Source organism: Ammospiza nelsoni, chromosome 14, assembly GCF_027579445.1.
Source record: "Ammospiza nelsoni isolate bAmmNel1 chromosome 14, bAmmNel1.pri, whole genome shotgun sequence".
NCBI classification, from domain to species: Eukaryota; Metazoa; Chordata; class Aves; order Passeriformes; family Passerellidae; genus Ammospiza; species Ammospiza nelsoni.
Window position 1 is genome coordinate 10,219,434 of NC_080646.1, and position 10,660 is coordinate 10,230,093.

Genomic DNA, 10,660 nt, shown 5'->3' on the forward strand with positions numbered 1-10,660 from the left:
GACCTTTTGTTAATACAGAGACTTCTCTAAAGAGAAAAAAGCCCCAGGGTTTATAGTTCTATCCTTTAAAACACCCAAACTGCCCATTTTATAATTTTTATGAGTTTCTCAGCTTCCTGTTTCCAGCTGCCTTTGTATAATCACAGTGCAGCCTTTTTTCCACATTTTTTGTTCTAAGAGGTTCATCCTCATCTCTGTTCATGAGAAAATTGTTGGCCTGTTTTTTTAAACATGTATTTTAAAGACTGCCTTTAAACATTGCAGTATTTTCTTTAAGCTCCCATGCATATTTCCCCACAGACTGCAGTTTTAATTAAAAAAATTACTCAGATGAATTCCATAATTCAGAAACTCACAAAGCAAACATGATGAAACTCCTCACCTGCAGCACAGAGGCCTCCAGCAGCCGTAGGGAACAAGCACTGCCTCAACCTTTCCAAAGTCCAGGCTGGATGAGAGGGTGGGAGCTGCTGTGAGGGATGGGCACACACTGCCTAACCCTAACCCTAGACTACCACATTTATCTACTCCATAAGGAACTTTTTATAAAATCAAGCATGACTAAGTGTACACAGCAACAGAACTGCTCACTCAGGCTGTGCATGATGATGCAAGCACATATTTTTATACGTCAGTATTGTTAATTTCATCCAATGCAGCATTTACTTTTATGCATTAAGACTTACAAGAGTATTTGGTAGAACATCCTATAGATGTAGAACAAACTATAGAACAAACTATAATGAATTATAGTTTTCACTGAAGTAATTTAAGAACACATTAATAGGAGTTATGTAAATGGAACAAACTTCATCCTATACATTTTTACTAATTTCCCCCTTTACTACAGAAATGTCATTTAATAAAATTAGGTCCTTATTCATAGAAAACCCAGATCTTACCATGCTTTTATGGGAAAATTAATCAATCTCATTTTTATGTACATGCATGTGATTCCTCAAGTAAGCACCACTGTCAGCTTTTACTCCTTTGACTGGAAATTATCCCAAATGCTGAAATGTACCAAATTTCAAAAGTATAAATTTCTATGAATTTCTTAGAATTCTCTAGTTTTAATTAATGATTTTTTTTGAAACAAAAGAAAACAAAATCCCACAAAAACCACAGTTCTTTGGAAAAAACCACACAGTTCTTGACAGAGAGAGAGAAGATGACTTGATACAGTAAACTGGATTCTATGAGGGCACACAAATCAAGAAATATCAAAGGAATTCAATCCTGATTTGGATACTGAGGCATCCAGTTTCATGTTATAGTTTAATGAGAACGATTTTAATTCCCAGAATTTGATTGTGAAATTACATTACAAAATAAAATACTTAGACAACATTTAGTTATGTACATTCTGCTCCAAAAAATGGACTGTGGAAATTCTTTACATTTCTCTTAGAAATACATACAAACCACAGCAGAGGCCAACAATCCACTGGCAATTAACAGCCATGAGTCAACTTCAGGGAAAAATACCTGGGGAAAGTTTTAATCTAATACTGCTTCACTAAAAGCATTTCAGTTTGTTCTCCTTGTCCCAAAACATTAACCCAGTTTACCTTGCATGATGCCTGGGTACTTAGAGTATGTCTTTCACAGAAGAAGATAACAGATATTAAGAACAGGAAATTAGGAGTTCAGAAAATGATAGTACAGAAAGTCCAGGCAGGTGCACACTGTGTGAGTCACCTAAAACAGAAGGAAAACAAAATGGACTGCGCCCCTGTAAGACATTCCTATACATATTTTAAGGAAAACTTTACATAGCTTACCTTTTATCTCACTTCAAAACACATCATTTACATTATTACTTAAGAAGAAACACAGATATACTGGAAAAGAGACACAGTTATAAAATAACTAGTTTGTTAGCCTGTAGGAACAAATAATTTAAAGCTCTTTCACTAGTCTAGACAATTTGTACATTCATTTGAATGGCAGTCCACACCAAGTGCTGCAATTACATTCAGAGAAATGGGTATCAACCTCCATTCCAAATTTCTCATCAATAGACACTAATATAATCATCATTCTGGGTGAGGACTCTTAAAAAAATCTCTTGGATAGCCCTGAAGTGCAAATGATTCATTTGTTAAGAAAAAAAAACACTAAATGCAGTAGTTTTCCCACAAGTGGCTGAATTTCACATGAAGTGGAAAAGTTTAGTTTTGTTTATGTTTTATTTTGTCACACAAGATAAAGAAATTACAACTTCTAATCCCACAAAAATATGCTTAGACCACAAAAGTCTTCCTAATAAACCATTAGAGAAGCAAAAGTTTCCTGGTTTGACTTAAATGTTTGTGAAAGCACAAATTCATAAATCTTTGCATAGTGCACACATCAATTATGACAATCTTTAGTGTTCTGCTTCTCCCCTGCCAATCATTTCAGCTGGGAACTTAGGAACTTATTCAGAAGTTACCTTAAAGCTGTTCTTAAGTTACTTGATGACAAAAAAAAAGAAAAAAAAAAGATTTCTGCAATGAAGTGAACTTTTAAGAAAATACACTGCTATTTTCTTCAGTTCTTTAGAGATGAATCAAACTGAGGCTGCACAAGAAATCAGTATTTATGATCAAAGACAGATCCCAACTGCATGAAACAAAGCAGTTTCAGTGAAAATGCAGCTGCTAAAGTCTGGTGTGACAACTGAACTTTAAAAAGTTCTCTGCATTTTGTCTGAAAAACATGTGCCAGCCATCAAATCTCTCAGAATTCTGAACACCAAAAGAACAGACGACAACTAAAATGGATAAATACTTAAAACTGTGATGCCTAGTTCTCCTATATACATATATATAAAAATTAACTTACATTGTAATATCAAACTGCATAGCATTACAAAAGAAGGCAACTTGAATGGCTGAAATTAAAAAATGTGAATGTTACCGACTCTATTATTACCATTCTGGAATTTATAATACCAGAGAGTAGACTGTTGCTAGCAACAGCTGTAGCCCAATTTAAGCAAACTCTGCCTTAATTCCAGTGAATGTAGAAATCATTAATTCAGACAAGTCAAGTTGTTGCATGCTCTGTTTTCAGGTCCTCTTTGCAGGTTTTGCTGTTAACTGTTTCTCTCTTTCAAGTTCCTTTTCACGTTGCTGCTCCCGTTCCAACTCTTCCTTCTGCCTCTTTTGTTGCAGCTTAAGGGCCCTTTTCTAAACAGAAAAGACAAGAAAATAACTGTAAGTTTTACAGATATATTTAATTTGAAGCAACAAACAAAATCCCTCCCATTGTGCCTCTCTCCAACACACCCTCCTTATGACTGAATGTAGCATAAACTGTTCCTTTTTGCTTCATCCCTCCCACTTTCAGCTTACTGTTCAGAAATGGGAAGTTTGTGATCCACACTGGGAAAACACAAACTGGAGCCCCTTCAGTCTCACTAAAAGTCACCCTTTGGGTATACCTGACAAGGTTCTTACCATGCAATTTACTGCCTCCAAGAAAAAATTCTCTTGTTGAACACACTGACTAATCTTGCCAGAATGTAACCAGGCTGTCTACACAGCATGAAACCAGTGAACTTATGCCACTGTTCATGGTACATTAAACAAAAGGAGAAATTCTTACATTGGTGACAATCTAGTTTTCATTGAAATGAAACTGAAACACCAAAGAGAACTGCTTGGAATGGAGTGGACTAAAGCAACAAAACAAGGCATGATTCTTACACCACCTAAACATGAAGATTACACTGAAAGAGTAGTTCAGATGTGTAAGATGCTTGAGCACCATTAGGAGCAAGTGAAAGGTTAAAAACATACATGGCTTGGAGCTACTGAAAACATAATTTTAAGATAAAATTATATTTTAATCAGAATTTTCGGCATGCATCCAAAATAAAAGTTAGAAGTCAATAATACATAAGTATCTGTATTGGAAAGTGAAAATATTTATCCCACTTACTTTTAACTTTGATGTCTTCTCATGCAGCATCATCATTTCATTTCTAATATTCACTAACTTGTTGTGATAGTGTTTAGCTTCTGAAAACTTAAAAACCATAACTGTTAAAGCATTGACTGTCAAGTTAGAACAGCTGTTTTCTAAAGCTACACAGTAAAATAGCAATCAAAAACAGTGATTACCAGAACAGTTTGATAATGGAACAAACATGTTCAAGTTTATATATAAAATTTACATATCACATATATTAATAGAGAAAACTACTACATCTCAACACTTGCACATAGTAATCTACTGAGTTAAGATTCATGAAAAAGAACAAAAATATTACAATTTTATGCACCATACAGGAGTGTTTCATGCACCATTCCTGCTAGTCTGGAGAGGTGCACAGAGCCCATGGTGGAATCTCAATCCTACTGAAAAAATGTGTACATTTGCTTTGGCTGCTGGCTATGAACAGCCAGTGCCACCAATGCTGCCTGCCTGAGCCTGCACTCTTCCCACTGCCCTTCCTATTTAAGGGAAACATGCTGCTTCCCACCCTCTCCAGCAGTTTGTCCCTAATATCTGAGCTGGTTTTCCTTCTGTAGGTCATTAAGAAAAAGGAAAAGACACAAGTTGCTAGGAATGCTTCAGCAAGAAGATCTATGCTAATCTAGAATTTAAAGGGCATTAGTGATACTTACCAAAGCATTGATATCAACGATGGAGTTACACTCTTTGAATTTTGAAATTTCTTGTTCTAATGTTTCTAGCAGTACCACTTGGTTCTGTCTAAAACAAAAAACAGATGCATAAACCCAAAGTACAGCACCACATCTGCTTTTCAACCAGCCCTTTAAACAGACTTTTAACCAAAACAGTATCAATACACACTTCCCAACAGCACATCAGTGTACAAAGAACTCTTATCTGTTTAGCTCCCTACTTGTATTTTTCCAGTGTTTTGCAATATGGTTTAGAGACTGAACAATAAATAATATATCTCACTACAAGCTTCCCTGAATACAAACTGCATGTCTCCTACCAAAATCAATCCAGCTTTTAGCACACTTTTCCACTACAGAAGTGAATAATCATTTAAGAAATCTAGGTCTTCTGTTCTGCCTGGCTTAGGGGATTTTACTCTTCTAGTGTTACACATTCTTCAGCCATAGTGCTCACAGGCTGCACTGCAGCTTACACACCCCCTGCTACTCCCACAGATCTGCATTATTCAGACTGCTCGAGTCAGGATACAGAAATGCTGATAAACTAACCTCCAGTTAAAGGGAGCTGGCACATTATATTGAAAAGAGCAGCAAACCAAGTATGAAGCTGGTTCCAAAAATCTGCTTACGTAAGTTCCTGCAGTGCTGATTTTGATCGCTGAAGATCAGGCAGATAGTGGGAAATCAATCCTTGAGTCAGCTGCTCCACAGCCTTCTCATCTATTAAAGGCAGATCTTCTACAACTCCTTCATCTGGAGATGCATCACCGGGACCTACACCAAAGAACAGCAAGGCTGAGTGTAGTGTGACAGGTCAGCACACACTTCAAGCTTCACCTAGAGCAACTATATTTTACTTTTCAAAAAATGAAATGCATTAAATCACATTAAAGTTCTCCGCACTTTTTCAACTAAACTTGACTTTCGTCTTCCTCCTCTTCTTTATTCCTTCCTTGTTCTTAGTCCTGTATCACAGGCTTCCTGGTAAACCCTTTTATGTGCACAGCAGCAGAATAGAAAGAGGGAAATATAACTGTTACATATATATCTTTAAAAAAAAATTGAGTATTCCAGTCTACTGAAGAAAAAAATGGGTAACATCAGTGTTCTAACTATGTATCAAGAGTACCTAAACATTAACAGCCCCCAACCTTTGCTTTCAAAATCTGAAAGCCAGGCTATGAAAGGTCTTCGCCTGTCACTCCAAACACGAAGAGTCCATGCTGAACTCCAAGAACTGAACTTCACATCCTGGAAGTTTTGTAGGGGCACGCTACAATTATTTTTTGTCCTCTGGTGGAAGATAAAACCCTTCACAGGTCCCGGACGGGGGAGATCGCTGCGGGAGGCAGCCCCTGCCCTGGGAGCGAGCCCGCCCGTAACCTCGGCTGTGGGGGAGCCTCCCGGCGGGCGCTCCGCTCTGACCGGGCCCGGCGGCGGCTCCCGCCTCTCCCCGCGTCCCGCCCGGCCCGGGCTCCCCTCACGTACCCAGCGAGCGCCCGGGGTCACCCGCGGCCGCCGCCTCCTTCCCCTCCGCGCCGCTCATCGCTGCCGCTCCCGGCGCCCTCAGGCAGGGCAGAGCAGGGCACGGCCGGGCAGGGCCGCCCGAGCCCGCGGCAGGCGGGTCCGGCTGCCCTCACCGAGCGGGCCGGCCCGGCGCCCCCCGGCCCGCGCTCCGCCGCCGCGGCACCATAGAGCCGCCGCCGCCGCCGCGCTCCGGGCCTGGGCCGCGCCGGGCACGGAAGTGACGCGGAGTGACGATGGCGCCGGGCAGCGGGGCCGCGCCGGGCAGCGGGGCCGCGCCGGGCAGCGGGGCCGCGCCGGGCAGCGGGGCCGCGCCGGGCAGCGGGGCCGCGCCGGGCAGCGGGGCCGCGCCGGGCAGCGGGGCCGCGCCGGGCAGCGGGGCCGCGCCGGGCAGCGGGGCCGCGCCGGGCAGCGGGGCCGCGCCGGGCAGCGGGGCCGCGCCGGGCAGCGGGGCCGCGCCGGGCAGCGGGGCCGCGCCGGGCAGCGGGGCCGCGCCCGCCCGCTCGCGCGGTGTCAGTGGCGGTGCCGGGCGCTCCTTGACGCCGCTCCCCGGGGTGCCTGACTCGCCCGGAGCGGTCGGGAGCCGCCTGGCCCCGGGAGCAGCCGCTGGGGCCGGGGCCGGGGCCGAGCCTCGCCGTGCGCGGGTTCCGGCCCCGCCGAGACCCCGCCGTGGTGCCGGGCCGTGAGCGAGCGGGGTGCGATGGCCCCGGCCCGGCCTGCCCGGGACAGCGGCTGCCCGGCGGGAGCAGCACAGCGCGGCCCAGGGAGCTGCTGCCGCATAGGAAACACCTACTGTCACCGCCGGTGCCCTTCCCTAGGGACATCCTTGCTCTTGTATTTTATAGATTTGCATTCGTCAGAAACCGTGAAAAGACTTTATAGTACTTGTAGCTTTTGTGTATGTGTCTGTCTCTGCATCCCCCCAACAGTGTGCAAGAGCAGAATCACTTCATGCAGAATCTTAGGATGTTCTGAGTTGGAAGGGGCCCAGAGGGATCATTAGGCTTGGCTCTTAAGTGAGTGGCCCATACGGGGATCAAACTGCCACCTTGGTGTTATCAGCACCCTGCCCTGACCAGCTTGCAAGTATATATATATATTCTTTAATGAAAATCAGTTTTGTATGGTAGGATTTAAGGGTTTTTTTCCTCTTTTACCTATAAAGGTCTTTTCAGGAAATGCAGGTGCAACTATAGAAAAACTGAAGGACTACTCAGAAAAAAAATTTTAATGCTGTATTTTAATATATACCCAAACCTTAAAGATTAAATTCAATTCAGGCAGTCCCCCTAATGATTTTCAGAAACAGATTGAGGCAAAAAAGGGGCTTTTGAGGTGATCTGTCAACCTTAAAACTAACATTTCTAACAGCAAGATTGTTGCAAATTAATTTGCATTTTTCTTCTTATGCATATTCTAATTAACTTTTGCTCACAATTATGTCACTATTCCATCATCAGATTAAAGACCCATTTTTCTGCTTTTTTAAAGGAGCAACAAGAGGAAGTTGTTAACTAACTCAAAGAGACTCAAATTTTTAATTCCAACTGGTTAGCCATTTTACTTAAAGTTTCTTTTGGTAAGGGGGAAAACCCACAACTTTTGTTGAAAGTTTCACTGGGAAAGACTTTGCAGTTTCCAGATGGAATTTCTAGTAAGAACAAGTGAGATAATGACTCTGAAATAGTCTCACTTGAGATGTGGGAGTTTCAGATTTGTGCTCCTGCTTTGCCTGTTCCAGGCCTTCCCACGTCTTGCAGAAATAGACTAAGGATTGGAATAGAAAACTGCTATCTGGTTTTCTAGACAAATTAAAATTTAACTGTTTGTTAACCCAAATGTTCCAAAAAAGAGAACGATAGAAAACTTTTCTTGTTCCTTTTCTTCTGCAAAATGTCCTCTGTTTCACAGTAACTATTTCCCAAGTGCCTATGTTTGTAATACTGTTAGCACCACATAACTGTGTTTCATTTTATGCTGTAGCAACTGTGTTCAGAAACCATTTATGAACACTGTCACATAGGCATTTTGGATTTTATTGCTTGCAACTGATTTAAGCAGTTATATCTATTGTAACCGTACCCCAGCCTAGAAGTGTGAGTGAAAATGGAGTTAAGTTTGCTTGAACTGTATAGCAAATGGGATGTTTTAAACCATCAGCATTGGAGGTGCCACGGGACTTCAGGGATGACAACATGTAAAGGAAATACTTCACATTAATAGATAACCTCTCAGAGACTCTCTGTCCTCATTAAGTAAATGCGACTATAGAAAGAGTGGAGCCTTGGCTGTTACAATGAAGAAATTGAGTGTAGCTGGTACAAACAGTTCTGTTCAGAGAACAGAGGCTCATCTTTCCAATGCATGAGCTGGTTCTTGACTTGATAACACATCTGGTCTTAGTTATTCAGTAAAAGGTGAGCTGGCAAACCTTGGTGCCCTGGTTTACTGTGTCAGCCCCCCAGCTAAATATCCTTCCTCAGTGCTGGAACTTTCTGTTCCTGTAGGTGTGGCAAAGCTCCAGTGTAAAGCCCAACATTTTAAGACAGTTTTAAATGCAGTTCTTTCGGTGCCTCCTGGCTGCTCATGCCTGTGTGTCCTTCACTCACTTTGTGCTGGTACAAGTGGTGAAACTCTTGAAACACAGAGTGAGTTAAATCACGCAGAGAGAACAGAAACATCCAAAATGGGTGAACTGGAACACAGCTGGGAGCACTTTCCTGGGCAGCAAGGCTGGCTTAACTGGTTCCCATCCTTGGCTGCTTGTTCTGACTCCCACACTGTTCGCTGTCCCCTCCTTGTCATATGGATGTCTGTGCAAGCTGAGATCATGTAAGCAGTCTCAGTTACACATACAAATATATCCAAAACCCTCCCAATATGCATTGTTTAATTCTGACCCATTTCAGGGACTCAGTGTGTTGTCTGGCCCCTGAACAACTGTGCTGGTGACAATGCTGGGGAATCATGAGGTGGGTTAAAGGGCGGGAGATGGCACTTTAGCCACTTGAAAAATAACCTGAGATTCATGCTCAGGAAAACAGCCACGTTGTAAAGTGCCAAGGGAGCTCAGATAAAGCGTCATACTTGTCTATTTTTGGACATCATTAAGAGAACAACAATAAGCAACCTCCACCCAAGGCCAGTTTACCACACAGGACTCCCTTCCCACGGGGCCAGTTCCAAGAAGGGGCTCACTCCCTGTCCTGCAGCACTACCCTGATGCCTACCAGAATCTGCTATCAGCCTTTAGCCAGGAAAGGAGTGCCCTTCTCCAAAATCCTGCACTTCTGTACAGCCCTAAAGTCTTCCCTTGGTAACTTCCTACAACCCAGTAACAAAGCAAGATATGTACTTTCTCTCTGACAGGCATGATTTCCCAGAAACGTTTATGGCTTAGCAAACTGACTGAAGACAGTAATGGAATTTGGCTATAGGTACAAACTGATGCAGAACACGTGTAGGCTGAAACTCAGAAGAAAATTTTAAATACTCAGACTATGAGGAGCAGGAAAAACCTCTCAGAAAAATTAATAAAGGCAAGAAGCTAATTGCTATTGTGTTAGAGCACAGCTATGAAAGGAATTATACATCAGCAGGGTCTCTGAGGTTTGTTTCTCCTTACATCCTTTAAGGAATGTGCAGAAAGGCATCTGAAACTTCCTACAACTGTACCTTAACAGAGTTACTAAAACAATGTAAAGAGCTGTGCCGTGACAGAAGAGAAAGACAAAAGCAATACAATGCAAACTTCTGCCGTTCAAAATCTGAAGCCAGAGCACGGAACTATGCAGTTCAGGCTTCCAGCGTACTGAACACAGCTTCCTGCCTATCAGGGACCACCATACCTGCATTGTATGGCTTTGGCAGTTCTGAGCCTCTACGTCGCATGGCATTTACCCGCTGAACACAAAGGCACAGAGGGACGGGAACAGTCCCTCAGGCCACCCCGAGGGACGCGCGGGTGCCGCCGCCGCTCCGGGCGGGCCCCTGCGCCCCCCGAGCCCCGCAGCGCCGTCCCCCCGCTCCGCGGGCAGCGCGGGCGCGGCGGGGCGGCGGCGGCGGGACTCGAACCCGCGGCCGTCCCGCGCGGGCGGCGCAGGCGCGGTGCCGGCGGGGTCCGCGGGCGCGCAGGGGACGCGACTCCCACCAACTGCGGCCGCCGCCGCACGCGGGGCGGCCCCGGGAGCGCGCAGGGATTGCGAGGGCGGCGCGCTGCCCGGCCGCGGCGGAGCGCGGAGCGGAGGGATGTGACGCGCATGGCGGCGGCGGCGGCGGCGCTCCCCCTGCGCCGGCAGGGAGGCGGCCCCGCGCCGGGCGCCGCCTGCCCGGCCGCGGCGTGACCGGGGCCGCGCCGGCTGAGCGCTGCGCGGGGTGACCGGGGCTCGGGCGGTGACAGCGCCTCGCGGCGCGGTGCCCGGCGCGGAGGCGGCGCTGCGGGCCGGCGGTGCCGGGGCGCTCCGCGGCGGAGCCCCGCGCCCCTTTCCGTCCGA

General features: G+C 45.1%; 1 protein-coding gene across 1 annotated transcript; it reads right to left on the reverse strand.

The window, feature by feature from the left end:
* Positions 1-1,259: 1,259 nt before the first annotated feature.
* Positions 1,260-6,345, reverse strand: BLOC1S6 (biogenesis of lysosomal organelles complex 1 subunit 6). The gene is made up of 5 exons (XM_059481989.1): positions 6,132-6,345; positions 5,273-5,417; positions 4,620-4,707; positions 3,931-4,017; positions 1,260-3,176 (listed from the first exon to the last, which is right to left on the reverse strand). The coding sequence occupies exons 1-5, from the start codon at positions 6,187-6,189 to the stop codon at positions 3,057-3,059; spliced, it is 498 nt and encodes a 165-aa protein (XP_059337972.1). The 5' UTR covers positions 6,190-6,345; the 3' UTR covers positions 1,260-3,056.
* Positions 6,346-10,660: the final 4,315 nt, after the last annotated feature.

Excerpts from the sequence above, each read along its gene's own strand:
- BLOC1S6 (XM_059481989.1), bottom strand. The coding sequence starts at position 6,189 with ATGAGCGGCGCGGAGGGGAAGGAGGCGGCGGCCGCGGGTGACCCCGGG. Across the intron at positions 4,708-5,272 it reads TCAGCACTGCAGGAACTTAC|ACAGAACCAAGTGGTACTGC; the intron begins GTAAGCAGATTT and ends TTTTTGTTTTAG. Across the intron at positions 3,177-3,930 it reads AGAAGACATCAAAGTTAAAA|AAAAGGGCCCTTAAGCTGCA; the intron begins GTAAGTGGGATA and ends TTTTCTGTTTAG.